The following is a 16,891-nucleotide window of genomic DNA, read 5'->3' on the forward strand; positions in this document are numbered from 1 at the left end:
CATTGGGAGGTGAAGCGGCGAACAGTCGACGCCAGCACCCAAGGACACTTCGACATGTGGACAGGAGGAGCCGGGATTCGAACCGCCGACCCAGAGATCATTGGACGACCTGCTCTACCTCCTGAGCCACAGCCGTGGCTGTATTTGATAGATCTTGTCCATACTACCGTAGACAATCTAGATATGGCCATACTAATCAAGCGTATCAATAGTTCATTGAGGCACGGAAGGGAGAAGGTTATATAGTTCCCCTCATTCATTCCTCCTAGTAATTCATTCTTCTTCTTTAAATCAGCTGCCTCTCCAGGCCACGCCCTCATTCCCACAGTGCATTCAGGCGGCCTACTTAAGCAGCCTCAGCTCACTACTCATTCTCCATGCTGAGCTGTCAAGCAGCTTGTGCGGCGTCTGCGTGAAAATCTCCCCCACCTCCTCCCTGTAGTTCTTAGTCCAGGGGCTATGGGATATTATTGCATTGTTTGCGATTGTGTTGATGTGTTATTACTGTGTATTGTTGTTGATGGATTATTGTATCTTTGGCTCTGCTCTGGGGGGTCGTTGATAATCAGACCTGTGTCTTGGTGCACAGATTATCTGATATTACATGAGCAGAGCCACACCGCCATACTAACATGCAATAGCTTTGCAATAAATGGTTTATGGTCAATCTGAGCTGAAGTGTCTCAATGAACCGTAGATATGGTGGCCAGTCAGTAGACAGGGTTATGGACCAGCTGACCAGAGAGCAGCCTACGCTTCAGATATGGTGGCCAGTCAGTAGACAGGGTTATGGACCAGCTGACCAGAGAGCAGCCTACGCTTCAGCTCCTTCCACAGCAGGCTGCGCTCTCGCTGCGAGCCCTTCATGAGGCAGCGGTTTTCCTGAGCGCGGCGAGAAAGGTACGGGAGGACCTCGCCGACCGGGCCGTATGGAACGTACTTGTACACGGGGAAGCCCGCCTGGCCCAGAGGGAAGCTGACCTGGTCGCACATGCCCAGCAGCTGTCCGAAGGAGACCTGGCACTGGGCGGGTGGCGGCGGCGACAGGCCCATGCGGTTCATCCTCTCTAGGGCGAACCTCACCGTGTCTTCGTTGTGTGAGGCCACCATGACGCTAGCCTTCCCGTCGCGCACCACCTCCTCCAGAAGAAATTCCAAACACCGGCGGTACATCCTGTCCGTCGCCTCGTAGTCCGGGTTGATGGGGTCGTCGTAGCCCACCTGCCGGGCGCGCGCCCTCTCCTGGTGCATGTAGGCGCCGCGGACCAGCTTGGCGCCAAAGTGCCAGCCCTCCCGCCGGGACAGCTCGACGTCCAGGCTCACGGTGTCGAGCGCGTCCTTCAGGTAGCACTGGTAGGTGTTGAAGACCGCGGCCTTCTTCCGGTTGAACCTCCGCTGCATCTCCAGGGTCAGTCGGCCGATGGCGGGCTGGAAGTACGTCTGCTCGGCGTCCACCATCAGCCGGACTCCGTTCTCCGCGGCGTGCTTGGCGAGAAGGTCGGCTCTCTGCAGCATTCTCTTCATCTGCCTCTCCTCCTCGGCCGTGAACCTTTCCAGCAGAGGCTCCAGCCGGCCGCTCTCTGGGTTCGGGACCACGAGCAGGCTGGACATTTTTGTCGTGTCGTCAATCAGGCCGTTCCAGTCGAGCAGATCGATCGCGCCCGAAGGTCCCAGTTTTTCTCCCGTAAACCATTTGTCAATGACGTCCTTCTCTCCGACACCCAGGTTAGCCAGACTCTCCTTCAGTTGCTCCCGCTCAAGTTTTCGTTCCAGAGCAGTCATTCCGGATTGTCCTTGTTGCGCCGCAAGCAGGTCGAAGAACCGCCGCCATTTCACCAACACTTCCGAGAACTGAAGAAGGAACTGCGGCCGGCCGAGGGCGGTCATCTTGATGGCAGAGAATCCGTCCGCGGAGCTTCCACCAGAAGCTCTGATGCACTTTACGAAGGTCTCCAAGTGGTCGTCACACTTAGCCTCGTCTGCGTAGAAGTAGGTGCGAGCGGCGGTGACGCCGCCACGCCTGTCCCCGAACTGACGGTGAGCCTTGTACTTCTCCTCGCGATGTCTAACAAGGTGTGGATCCTCCTTCTCTGCTCGGGACACACACGAGTCCATCTCCTTGTCCTCGGCCTCCTGGCGCGTCAGGTCCTCCTCCACGCTGTAGTCCAACACCGCCCCGACGCCAAAGGCCCGGTTCTTGTGGATCAGGGCTTTGATGGAGTCGTGGTCTTCCCCGGCCACGAACTGTCCGTAGAAAGTCATCTTCATCATCTTCTCAAACAGCCACCGTCCGAAGACCTTCCGGCTGATGTCCATCAACTCCTTGTTCTTGTCCACGAGGAAGTCGATGGCACAAAGCTTGAACACCAGAAGACTTCTGAGCAGTTCCGCGTTAGTCTTGCTTTTGTACACTTCTTCCGTGTTGTCGAAGTCAATTTCGATCCTGTCAGCCCGAACGTTTTCGGCATTTTTGCGCTGACTGACCTGGGCAGCGTTCACCGGTATGCACTCATCCATGTGAACTTTCTTTCCAGATTCTCTGCACTTGGAGGATGCAGACGTTGATCGACACCTTGCTGGTAAAATCTTCCTAATTCTCCTAATATCGACGGAGGTTGCCCTGAAAATAACTGCTGCTAATTTAGTGTACGACATTAGCTTTATAGCTTATCTCTCTGATTTAGCTTATTATATATAGCGATATATAGAGATCTCTGTCGTTGGGTCACAGACAGAGGATGTCACACAGAGGATGTGTGCATCTCTGCATGTGACCTTTGAAATATTTAGCTTTAATAATATCACACCCGTGTGAAGTGAGGGGCGCTAATATATTAAAGTCTAACTCAAGTTGATTAGGTGATGTAATGGTGATGTAATACAAACAACAAAAAACATTAAACGCCATTAACAATAAAGAGACAATAATGACACATTATGACGTAAATGTTCCCTTCATTGTCAATGCATTTACGAAACAAACATCTACTATATAATGTGCCACGTCTATGCGTGCGTACATCTGTGCGTGCGTACATGTGTGCATGCGTACGTGTGTGCGTGCGTCACATTCGACACGCGCGTTCCACCCCCCCACAGGGAGTGCAGTGCCAGGTATCGAGTCGGTCGGACCCACGGTTCTCCAGAACCACCACAAAAGGCTCTGGTCAGGCTCTGTCAGTGGGCCTAATGAGGCCAACTCCTTTCACCTGTGCAATTTCCAGCCTCTGCCTCAGCCAATTGAGGCTCAACCAATCAGGCTCTGCCAGTGGGCCCTCCCAGTAATTGCCAAGTACACTTTTCAGTTTGCAGTCTTCACACACACAGGCACACAGGCACATACACAGATCTCCATGTGGGACACCGGCTGACAGTTAAAACGGGTGCTATGACAGCGTATATCATTAGGTTCCCAAGTTGCATCGTTCCCAAGTAGGCCAGTGGCCGACTGCGACGGGCACGTACAGGTCTAGTTGAACTAAAGACAAACATTAAACCTGTGTATAGGAGGGGCTGGCGCCCCTCAATAATAATGGAAGTCAATGGGACTACTCTGATCAGGCTGAAACCATGCCCAAATGTTGAGTCATACGTCATCAATATACATACACATACATACATACATACATACATACAGCTGATGTCATAGATGATGTCATAGGTCAGAGGTTTCCAACCACCGGTAACCCTAACCCTACATTTGAACAGCGGGCGAACAGAGGGCGACTCTGGGCGATAAAAATTTCTAGTTACTTGCGCAAGCAGAGCGTGTGCAAGTCCGCTTTTCAGCTGCGTATGTCGTTGGCCAATCAGGGCGCTGCGTGCTTACGTCGGTGCGTCGCTCGGCCAATCAGAGCGCGAGTGACCCTTTGACCCTTTGGATTGCCTCCTTGTGTTGGTGGTGTTGCTCGGCCCAATCAGGGATTGGCTGATGACGTAACTGTGTGTGTTTATGTAAACATGTTTAAAAGACGTATGTGGATGGCGACCATAACCAATTTAAGTTTATAATACAAATACATTTGCCTCGCCTTGTTTTCCTGCCATCGTCCAGTAAAATGAGGCCTCTGTGTGACATTCAAATTTGACTTACGTGTTGCTCCATGGACCAGAATTAAACACCATCATTCACCAACATGGCTTTTCAATGCAAAACTGTGTTCCTGACATTAACATCATTGGACTGAAGCAAGACTTCATGTTGTTATTGTTGACACCACAACCACTATTAAACTAAAAATCTGAGCCGTGTGTGTGTGTGTGTGTGTGTGTGTGTGTGTGTGTGTGTGTGTGCGTGCGTGCGTGCGTGTGTGCGTGCGTGCGTGCGTGCGTGCGTGCGTGCGTGCGTGCGTGCCACTTAGGGGTTGGATGTCAGAGACAACCTCGACTCATTGCCGGGACGGGAATCAAACGTGGGACCTTTTGCTTCCCACTCACTCAGCTATACTGTAGCTGCCACTGCTGATGGCAGTAATTTGTCTACTTTTAGTTCTCTGAAGGTTTCAGACAACACAACATAATATATCCTTACCATAGTTTTATTTGCACTGATGCTACAGATAACATCACAATCAGATACAAATTGACAAGTAGTTCATTGAACAGGTCACATTTTGTAGACAGTGCATATATGAAGGAAATGGTGTACAGTTTAGTTTTAGTTTAGTTTAGTTTATTTACATAATAACAACAATATGGTAAAATAAAATAAATACAGAAAGCAAATATTTCAATAAGAAACCAGATTAGTTACATACATGATGTGCTGGAAGTGCCAAAAAACCCAAAGGGGCTTATCGAGGCCTTCCTATAGAAGCTACCAGTTGAGCTTAGATAACAGAAATTAAGATATGAATAATATTGGTAAGCCACTTACTCATACAGTAAGTGCTTAAATATATTTATGTAATTCAACCACACATCAAACCCATGTCTAAAACGTAACCACCTGCGAGCTATAACCATGTGATCACACTCCTGATTAAATGACTGATTTATTAACAGTTTGCAGAATTACAGTACATTTCAAGCACAACTCAATACAAAGACTGTTAACTGTGAGTGGACGACACCATAAAGCATTACAATTGTTTACAAGAGGGTCCACCGTTTTCAATTCATCACAACATTTAGAGACGTACAAATATACACTGCTATATAGCCAAAAACAGGAAATCATCATAAAGGAGGTAAAAAGAGGGAAAACACATATACAGTGAGGGGAAAAAGGGGGTGGGTGGGGGATCATCACAGATGGTCTGAGGGTTGAATATTCACTAGTATTATTTCAGATAAAGTGGTGTCAAATCACCTGCTATAAGAGTCAGATAAAGTGGTGTCAAATCACCTGCTATAAGAGTCAGATAAAGTGGTGTCAAATCACCTGCTATAAGAGTCAGATAAAGTGGTGTCAAATCACCTGCTATAAGAGTCAGATAAAGTGGTGTCAAATCACCTGCTATAAGAGTCAGATAAAGTGGTGTCAAATCACCTGCTATAAGAGTCAGATAAAGTGGTGTCAAATCACCTGCTATAAGAGTCAGATAAAGTGGTGTCAAATCACCTGCTATAAGAGTCAGATAAAGTGGTGTCAAATTACCTGCTATAAGAGTCAGATAAAGTGGTGTCAAATCACCTGCTATAAGAGTCAGATGAAGTGGTGTCAAATCACCTGCTATAAGAGTCAGATAAAGTGGTGTCAAATCACCTGCTATAAGAGTCAGATAAAGTGGTATCAAATCACCTGCTATAAGAGTCAGATAAAGTGGTCTCAAATCACCTGCTATAAGAGTCAGCTTGAGGAGTCATTTCAGCTTTTGTATATTTTTACATTAATTGGAAATATTGCATTTAGCAGAAACACACTTTTTCATAAATGAAAACAAAACAATGTGTGATGAACAATAATGTTTAAAATATAGTTTTCTCTACCATGAGTAATTCATTCAATAAGCTCACTATAGGCTATATTTATATACAAATAGCTGAATAATAACAACAACAACAACAACAATAATACAAATAATAAATAACACACTTAAATTATTTCCAAATCACAAACTGCTATAAGGTTTAGAAACAATAGCATACAAATAGCGACGGCAAAACAAAAAAGAAAAAAACATCGGCAACAACATTGTTTTAATCCTTCTTGGGGTTAAAAGTAGATTGAAAAGTAATTCATGCATAGAGTAAATTATAGTAGAGATTAGGGAGACAAGACTGAGGAGAAAAATAGACTATAAGCAAAAGCTTTGTTAAAAAGGTATGTTTTAGTCCTTTTTTAAAGCATTGATAGACTGTGCTGCTCTCAAATGGTCGGGGAGGGCATTCCACAGGCGTGGGGCAGTGGAGCAGAATGCCCGGTCGCCCATGGTGCGGAGCTTGGTCATGGGTGTAATATTACACACAGGTCTGGTTAAGAGATCTGTCTTGCTTTTATAGCCCTTTAATTGAAGCATGGCAGTTTCCCAGCTTTGTAGATGTAGAGCAAAGGATGAACAAACCCTGACACCTTGGATAATGTATATGTGATTGCCACAGCAACTTGGCTGACCAGTTTAGTAGTCCGGCTCAGTTCATTAAGAATTCCGGGAATACAGATCATTATAGTAGTCCCTACCATTACTACCAAGCTGATGAGAATAATCCTAAAAGCCCTTCTCTTCATGTCATTGCCACTGTCCCTCTGTCCTTCTCCTGGTCCAGGCTGTTTCAGAGCTCTGAGGACGGAGAGGCAGCAGAAAGACAGCACAGCAATGCACACAATGCTAAAGCCCAGAAAGATGTAACGCACCACTCTCGGTAACCAAATCCAGACCAAGCTGAGTGCAAGCACCATCAGCCAGACAACGCAGCAACAGGCCACCCTGTACCGGAGAGCTTTGTACCTGAGAAACACCACAGGGTGAACCACCGCTATGTAACGCTCCACACAGATACAACACTGGAACGATGGAACAGGGAACCAGAAAAACAAAACAAAGGTGTAGAATGCAACCTTCATCAAAATAATGTTGCCTGTTAAGAGCTCTGCCAAACGAAAGACAGAGCCCAGGGTTGAGATGATCACAGATGCAGTCAGGTTGAGATAGAAGAACTCGGAGGCTATCGTCCCACCAGCTCCACTCAGTATCAGCCACAGGACGTAGATGTTGCTGGGGAGAACCAGGACGAGGGCGATAGCCAGATCGGTGATGACTGAGGGCATGAAGATGGCACCGTAGTTGGAGGGGAGGTAGATGTAGGAGTCGGTGCCATTTCCCAGGGTGTCGTTCATCTTAAGGCTGTGCCCTGCAGCTGGTTCAGAAGAGAAAGATATAATACATTTGAGTGCACTTGCCTGAATATAACAATGACAGTAATGACACAACTAAACATTAAACATTTTGACAACTCTTCTCGGTGCTCCTTTTAAAATAAATAAAATAAAAACTATTCTAATGAACAATATGAACACAAGGTTAAAGTGATCTCACGTTTTGGATGCCAGCAGAGTGTCTCAGATCTCTGAGTTGGGTGTTGTGGTGAAGTGAAGTCTCTTCTTCAGACGGTCACTGTCTTCCCGATAGCACGACGTCCTTCACATGATGTACTCTCCACTTTACCTCCTCTAACCATTCCCTTCCCTGCTTCTCCTTCCACTGTATTGCTGTTTGTACAGCTGCACAGATCAGTATTTCTGTTGGTCATTCTATGCAAATTCATATTAATAACCTCATCCAACAACGACGTGGCGATGATTTGTGTATGACACTGCAGTCACACCCACACTTTATTTACTTTATTTGCCCTGTCGACTTAACTTGAACCCCCACATCCCTATTTTGGGGGGAACGTTTGCCAGCAGATCTACAAGTTCACAACGTGACGTGGTTTGGACTTGTTTTGACAGAGAGACTTGCTGTAGAGTGAAAAAAATAATAATACAAATGTACCACGTACAGTTGCAACTCTGTGGATTGGGTGGAACGTTCACTGGCAACACATTTAACTCCTACAGCAGCATGCCTGCCAAAACATGAGGACCAGGGTGTCAGGGTTCATGAGATGGTTTTATTTCAGTCTCTGTGTACATATGATTGTGATGAAAACATGATGATGATGGTTTAATTATGAAAGCATCAAAGACACAGCCATGGAGCTCAACCTCTTCACCCTTCAGACCAAATGTTTGCTCTGATAATTCTACCTGGGTCTATATAGGCCTACCTCAGGTGTGCCTAATAAGGCTAACACCAGACCCCACCCACCACTAAGTGAAATGATTAGAACCACAGGATCCGACTCCACCCACTCCCAGCCAGGGGTCTTCATAACCTGAACTTGGAACATTCAGTGGATTTTCTGTGCTTTGGGATTTTTTCTGTGTCTGTGAAGCCTTTTTGAGCTGCAATGAAAACAGTGAAAACAGTGACATCTGCTGGCAAATACCATTGTCATTGGATTTGCAGGCTGTGACATCACAGTCAGCAGGAATATTTTTGGGTTCAATTGAGCTCAGAAAATCTGAAAAAATTAATAGATAAAGTGCCCCTCGGGGCACAGGTCTCCACCAGGGCAGGTCAGGTTGTGGCCTCCTGGTGGCGCTATAATAGGCCAATGTGAAAAGGGTGTCATTTCTCCTTACACCTTGGGTGGCAATTGGATGATTTGAGGCATTTTGTTCCAAAAATGTGTTTTGCAAAAATCCACATTGGCGCTATAACAGGCCAATGTGCAAAGGGTGGGATATATTCCTCAGCTTAGTAGGAAAGTATGTGAAAGATTTCACGTAAATTGCACGCTGTGTTCATGATTTGAGGCTTTTTGTTCAAAACGGGCCAATCCTGCAAACTTTGAAAGCCAATTAGGATGGAATATGAAATATCAGACAGATCCGTCTTGAACACATGACTAGAGAGATAGTCTGAAACGATTTGCGGGATTTTTTTTAACAGAATCTGGAGGAGTAATATCAAAGAATGTGTTTTTTAAAAGTCGGCCTCCTGGTGGCGCTATAACAGGCCGTTCTGGAAAATTTGGGGCAGAGGTTCATCGTTGGCATCCAGGGAGTGTGTGTGCAAAATTTGGCATCGACCGGGTTAACGGTGCCGGAGATTAGCTGGTAACAGATGGACACACAGACAACACGCACGCACACACACACACTCGCACACACACGGACGGAGTGCAAAACATACTCTCTGCCCATGCCTTCGGCCTGGTGGAGACAATTAAGAAAAATTACAAAAACAATGTTATGTCACAATCGCTTTGAATGTTTTTCAGTCCAAGGGCCCCTTTGCTGAGAGAGAGATGATTTATACATATTGTATAAATCTGTGTTGCGGATTACATTTAAACATTTTTGGTGGCAAACTTTTAAGTTAATAATGATTTCATTTGTGTTAAGTTTTTTGAGTTTTTCTCTGTCTCACTTGATGTGTTAATGCTTAATGTTGTATGTAAAACACTTTGAGTGGCCTTGTTGAAATGTGCTATACAAATCCATTTGCCTCGCCTTGTTTTCCTGCCATCGTCCAGTAAAATGAGGCCTCTGTGTGACATTCAAATTTGACTTGCGTGTTGCTCCATGGACCAGAATTAAACACCATCATTCACCAACATGGCTTTTCAATGCAAAACTGTGTTCCTGACATTAACATCATTGGACTGAAGCAAGACTGTCGTTGTTATTGTTGACACCACAACCACTATTAAACGTCAATGAGTTATTATAACCCACACGGCAAGCCATGGTTACATTTATTTTATTTTATTTTTTACAAAATTGCCTATTGTCTCTAAATCTACGTCACTCAACATGGTTTTGATCAGAACGGCAACGTTCTGTCCTCATTAGGCCAAGCCCCCAGTGAAGCACTCGGCCCTAGTGGTTGGAGCGTGAACTGCAGGCTGACCCGGGGATTCATGACGAGGAAACCCCATGCAGCTGGGCTTTAACATTGAGCGCTTGTTTGCACTTCCGCATTTGTGTGTGTGTGTGTGTGTGTGTGTGTGTGTGTGTGTGTGTGTGTGTGTGTGTGTGTGTGTGTGTGTGTGTGTGTGTGTGTGTGTGTGTGTGTGCGCTGAAAGAGTGGCTTTGAGACCTGTCTAAGGCCTCACTCAGACCTTTAAAACATTGATGCATGCTTGTTGTATGAATGTTGTGAGTGTCATGGCCGCCCCAATGCATTTCCAATGGAAGTCACATGGTTTGTACTAGTCCACATTTTGGACTACAAGCTGTTGTATGGCTTTCGCCTGTGTTTCGGCTGTGTTTCGGCTGTGTTTCGACTGCGCTCCTCCCCCTCATACAACACAAATGTTGTGTCAAACCATGTAAGGCCTCACTCAGACGGTCGCAACAGATTGCTGTATACTTGTTGTATACAAAGGGTGTGACACAGCTTGCCCCAATGCATTTCCAATGGAAGTCACATGGTTTGTAGTCCACATTTTGGACTACAAGCTGTTGTATGGCTTTCGGCTGTGTTTCGACTGCGCCCCTCCCCCTCATACAACACAAATGTTGTGTCAAACCATGTGACTCCCATTGGAAATGCATTGGGGCAAGCTGTGTCACACCCTTTGTATACAACAAGCATACAGCAATCTGTTGGGACCGTGTGAGTGAGGCCAAAGGCTGAGCTCACACGGTTAATGCAATGCTCTATGCTCGTTGGGTAGTGTCATGGCCGCCCCAATGCATTTCCAATGGGAGTCACATGGTTTGACACAACATTGTGTTGTATGAGGGGGAGGGGCGCAGTCGAAACACAGCTGAAAGCCATACAACAGACCATGTGACCTCCATTGGAAATGCATTGGGGGCGGCCATGACACTCACAACAAAAATCTTTGTTGCGACCGTGTGAGTGAGGCCTAACTGTGCAATGTAGGGTAGGCATAAGTAATTAAGTTACTCAAGTACTCAAGTACTGCACTTAACACCCTCCGCGCCATTGCCGACGATTAAAGTCAATTGAAGACTAATTTTGATACTGACGCTTAACGCCATTGCCGACGGCCTTCGGCAATTGAGCTTTTATAGCGTGTTCGATTGCTCGAGCCAAAATGCTACTCACGTTAGCCGGTTAGCTAGCTGTGTTGTTAGCACAGCACTGGATCGCCCATCTTAGATCGTCGTCGCCATAAGAATCCATTCTATCCATTTCTTTCAAATCGCCTGTATCTCCTATTCCTTGTCCCAGATGGCATTTTGGTCAAAACAGCGTTTCTTTGACGGCACAGATCTGACAATGTAGAGCTCTCCAGAGCTCCGGGCTGGATTCAGATTGTAAACAAGGCCTGCCTAGCTCTGTGTAGATTCCAAGGTTATGACTACTGCTCATGGACTGGAAATGGCGGCTTTTCAAAATAAGAGCTCAAATTTAAAAAATGCTGGCGTGAATTAGGGCATTAACGACTTGAGATTTTTCCAAGTCGACTTGTCAGACAGTAAAGTCGAAGTTGAGTCGATTTATCGTTTTGTATGACGGGGGGGGGGGGGGGGTGGAGGTGCGCGCGCTCAACAGGGGCGGGTGGAGGTGCGCGCAATACGGAGCCTGTCAAACAAAGCACTGCGCACACAGTGGCCTCTCCAATATGGCACAGTGTATGTATCATCTATATGGCAAAGCGCTGATTATCAAAACATAAAACTATAATAGTAAATACTAAACAGTGTGTGCGTCGCACACTGGTACACAGACCAGAAAATAGAACACAACAGGAGAGGGGGCATCATTGGCACACAGCGCCAGCAGCAGCAGCGCAGCAGCACAGAGCAGCACAGCGGCCCGAGAAGTACACAATACAAAATATAACATTAACACTAGTGGCAGTCAGCCCGACCTTCAGAACACAATATAGAAGACATAGGTCTATATATTATCATCACAGCAGCCAGCAGCAGTTTGGCACATCATCAGAATACAATCTGCATTACCTTCCACGTGAACCTTCTCCTCCTCCTTCCCCTCCAACTCGATAACGTTCTCATGTTAGTTTGTTACTTATTTTCTGAGCCATGCAAATAAACAACAACCCGCACCGCACTGACCGGAGACGGAGAGGTTCATATGATGTGCCCCGCGCGTAAAGCTAAACCAGAAACAGGAGTCATTGCGTCAGCACGGATGTAGCCTCGGAAAGCCAGACGTTTTATTTCCAGCATGGAGGTGAGGGGGATATCGTTTGGGGATAAAGTTTGCGCGCTTCTATCTGTTACTTCTCTGACGCAGCGCAGTTCAAACTTCAAATTCAGCCAGTCAATAGTGGGACACCGCGCGTTGAGAGCCACATACACAGCTGCAGTTGGTTTTTAATTAAGGGCGCGTTCTGAACTTCTGAATGCAATGCAAACTAATAGACCAATTATTTGTTTACAAACATTGGGACTGGGCGCACGGGTGACTGTTTCATGTAATCAATTCCCAACAGTGTTGCGCACAGAGAACAGCTGATATACAAGCTCACATCGCATCGCAGATGCGACTGTTGTGACTTACCGGAAGGTCGCCAGTTCGAATCAGCGGTCCGACACGTTAAAATTACCACCGCTGAAGTGCCCTTGAACAAGGCATTGAACCACTACGATGAAATGTTCTATGAGCAGGGCCTGGCTGGAAAGTAATCATTTCATTTAATTTCATTTCACTTGTGAGCGTAGAGGTCTGCGTGCGCGACACCATCGCGGGACGAAGCATAAATTATACTTGATGGGCTGCAGGTGCGCGTGCAGCCGTGCACAAATAGGCTCTGCTGCCGTGTTCATGAGCGCACCTCCCGTTCTTATGACAGCGACTGGAGGTTCTGTTTTGAATTGCTATTATTGTTCAAACACAACAGAAACCAAGGGTTGACTTCTGTCCGTGACAATAATCAATGCTACAGTTTGAATTCTGTACGCACGCAAACAGAGCAAAAAATATGATATGGGATAAACTTTTTTTTTTTTTTTTTAACTTTCGACTCCTCCTAATCTGAATCGACTTGTGTTAATGAAATCGATAAATCGATAAATCGATTTTTTAGTGAATGCCCTAGCGTGAATTAGATCCTAATTTTTCAATAAATAGCGGCCTTAAGTACAATTTTGAGTCATTTTTATTTTACAGGAGTATTTAACATTTTCAATACTTTTACTTCACTACAATTATTTGGGAACTTTTGTTACTAGTTACTTTGTGAATTTAGAATAGATTATATTACGACATACATTAACCACTTCAGCCTTTATAGGTACTGTATTGGAAATAGCCAGTAATGAGTACTTTTACTTTGGTACTTCAGGTTCATCATTTTGATGCCAATAACATTGTATTTTTACTCAAACAATTTTTTTATACCAGACTTTTACTTATTTATTTTTGTGAGCACTTCTTCCATCACTGAATGTAAGTCAAAGAGGAATTTAGATATCTCACCAATGTTTGGAGTTACATGCGAACCCATACCAAAGTGTCGTTTTACAACCCAGTTTTAAATAAATCAAAAATCTAAATATTTTAGAATTTAAGCAGAACGTGCCAATTATTTAGAAGCAATACCTTGAATGCGATTCAAGTCAGACCTAAGATCCATACTGCAGGATCTGGGGCAATGATGACGAGTCTGATCATTTCTGATTTATCTACTGTATAAATTCAGGACTCTGACAGGCAAGGGAACTTTCACATAGATTTGGTGCCACCCAGTGGACCAGCCTGGACACTGCAACCAACCAGACTTTAAACTGGAGAGCTCTTAAACAGTCAATCACATCATGGACTGATGGAAAAGGTTCCAGTGAAAGGTTTGTGTTGTTGTTATATGTTGTTGTGTTCTGATATGTGATGTCATTTGTTATGAAAAGAGTTCATTTAACACTCTTGTTCGTATTTGGAATAAGTATATGATTTATATGCACTTTTCAAGGTACTCAAAGTGCACTTTACAGGACAAATAGAATAAAAACGACTTTATTAGGGTGAAAAATAAAGGTTATAAACTAAAAACTAATAACAGCGTGTGTGCGTGCGTGCGTGCGTGCGTGCGTGTGTCTGTGTCTGTGTCTGTGTGTGTGTGTGTGTGTGTGTGTGTGTGTGTGTGTGTGTGTGTGTGCGTGCGTGCGTGCGTGCGTGCGTGCGTGCGTGCCATATTGCAGTGGTAGCACTTAGGGGTTGGATGTCAGAGACAACCTCGACTCATTGCCAGGCCGGGAATCAAACGTGGGACCTTTTGCTTCCCACTCACTCAGCTATACTGTGGCTGCCACTGATGATGGCAGTCATTTGTCTACTTTTAGTTCTCTGAAGGTTTCAGACAACACAACATAATATATCCTTACCATAGTTTTATTTCCACTGATTCTACAGATAACATCACAATCAGATACAAATTACTACATTTTTTAAGTAGTTAAGGTCACATGATGTAGACAGTGGTTAAGGTAGTAGTTAAGGTCACATGATGTAGACAGTGGTTAAGGTAGTAGTTAAGGTCACATGATGTAGACAGTGGTTAAGGTAGTAGTTAAGGTCACATGATGTAGACAGTGGTTAAGGTAGTAGTTAAGGTCACATGATGTAGACAGTGGTTAAGGTAGTAGTTAAGGTCACATGATGTAGACAGTGGTTAAGGTAGTAGTTAAGGTCACATGATGTAGACAGTGGTTAAGGTAGTAGTTAAGGTCACATGATGTAGACAGTGGTTAAGGTAGTAGTTAAGGTCACATGATGTAGACAGTGCACATTTGAATCCATCACACAAGGAAATGGTGTACATCAGGGGTGCCCAAAAGGCATAGATCGTGATCTACCAGTAGATCACAAAGGCTGTGCAGGTAGATCACATTCAGGCCCCTAAAATATATATCATTTAAAATTGAAATATATATATATATATTTTTTGGCATCTGCCACTTTAATTAAGGTGACTTAGCGGGGGCGGACTTGTAAGAAATCAGCCAAATTTGGCTTTTGGTGACTAGTTTCTGAATTTTGGTGTGGTGTTAGGTATGGAGATAAGGATTTCAAAAAGCTTTCTTACAAGTCCGGCCCCCGCTAACTTGGTCCATTGACATTTAGAAGGGCCTAGTCAGCTCAAACACACAATGTATTACTTTGTTTTCAAGATTGTTGTGCACAAACGTCCCTATAGCATTACAAAGTTATGTACAAAAGAAAAACCAGACCAATACCATGTTCCCTCTATTTCCCATTCCAAGTGTGTTTGTCTTATGTCTTACTGTACCGCCAGCGCCGCTTTTCTAAAACCCCTCAGGTACATTTTTAAACAAATTTCAGCAATGGGATCTGATCCTTTTTTTGGTGGGTAGATCTTGTCATTTTGAAAGTGGCTCTCAAGTCAAAAAAGTGTGGGCACCCCTTGTAGCCTACACAGTAAGTGCTTAAATAGAGTTATATATTTCAACCACACATCAAACCCATGTCTAAAACGTAACCACCTGCGAGCTATAACCATGTGATCACACTCCTGATTAAATTACTGATTTATTAACAGTTTGCAGAATTAGAGTACATTTCAAGCACAACTCAATACAAAAACTGTTAACTGGACGACACCATAAAGCATTACACTTGTTTACAAGAGGGTCCACCGTTTTCAATTCAACATTTAGAGACGTACAAATATACACTTCTACATATAGCCAAAAACAGGAAATCATCATAAAGGAGGTAAAACGGGGGGAAACACATATAGGGCTGCATCTTGCGCCACCCTTATCCCTTATTCCTAAACTTATTTGCCATTTTTTACTATTTTGAAAATAATTTTAAAATAGTTCAACTAGCCGATCTACATCTACATGTTGTGAGCTTGTAGAGCAGCTATTTGAACTATTTTAAAAGGTTTTTTTAAATAGTAAAATACTGGCAAATAATTTTAGGGATAAGGGTTAAGGGGTGGCGCAATATATAGCCCAGACAGTGAGGGGGAAAAGGGGTACAGATGGTCTGAGGGTTGAATATTCACTAGTATTATTTCAGATAAAGTGGTGTCAAATCACCTGCTATAAGAGTCAGATAAAGTGTTGTCAAATTACCTGCTATAAGAGTCAGATAAAGTGGTGTCAAATCACCTGCTATAAGAGTCAGATAAAGTGGTGTCAAATCACCTGCTTTAAGAGTCAGATAAAGTGGTGTCAAATCACCTGCTATAAGAGTCAGATAAAGTGGTGTCAAATCACCTGCTATAAGAGTCAGATAAAGTGGTGTCAAATCACCTGCTATAAGAGTCAGATAAAGTGGTGTCAAATCACCTGCTATAAGAGTCAGATAAAGTGGTGTCAAATCACCTGCTATAAGAGTCAGCTTGAAGAGTCATTTCAGCTTTTGTATATTTTTACATTATTGGAAATATTGCATTTAGCAGAAACACACTTTTCCATAAATGAAAACAAAACAATGTATGATGAACAATAATGTTTAAAATATAGTTTTCTCTACCATGAGTAATTCATTCAATAAGCTCACTATAGGCTATATTTATATACAAATAGCTGAATAATAACAACAACAACAACAATAATAAAAATAATAAATAACACACTTAAATTATTTCCAAATCACAAACTGCTAAAAGGTTTAGAAACAATAGCATACAAAGAAAAAATAAAAAAACATCGGCAACAACATTGTTTTAATCCTTCTTGGGGTTAAAAGTAGATTGAAAAGTAATGTATGCATAGAGTAAATTATAGTAGAGATTAGGGAGACAAGACTGAGGAGAAAAATAGACTATAAGCAAAAGCTTTGTTAAAAAGGTATGTTTTAGTCCTTTTTTAAAGCATTGATAGACTGTGCTGCTCTCAAATGGTCGGGGAGGGCATTCCACAGGCGTGGGGCAGTGGAGCAGAATGCCCGGTCGCCCATGGTGCGGAGCTTGGTCATGGGTGTAATAT

At 44.1% G+C, this 16,891-nt stretch overlaps 1 protein-coding gene across 1 annotated transcript; it reads right to left on the reverse strand.

Annotated features, from left to right (window-relative positions):
• Positions 1 to 774: 774 nt before the first annotated feature.
• Positions 775 to 2,331, reverse strand: LOC306932443 (proline dehydrogenase 1, mitochondrial-like; the record flags this gene model as incomplete). Its single annotated transcript, XM_079514262.1, has 1 exon — positions 775 to 2,331. Exon 1 carries the CDS (start codon positions 2,314 to 2,316, stop codon positions 775 to 777), a length of 1,542 nt encoding a protein of 513 aa, XP_079370388.1. The 5' UTR covers positions 2,317 to 2,331.
• Between the last annotated feature and the right edge of the window lie 14,560 nt (positions 2,332 to 16,891).

This window comes from Electrona antarctica (assembly GCF_951216825.1).
Source record: "Electrona antarctica genome assembly, chromosome: 11".
In the NCBI taxonomy this organism is placed as follows: domain Eukaryota; kingdom Metazoa; phylum Chordata; class Actinopteri; order Myctophiformes; family Myctophidae; genus Electrona; species Electrona antarctica.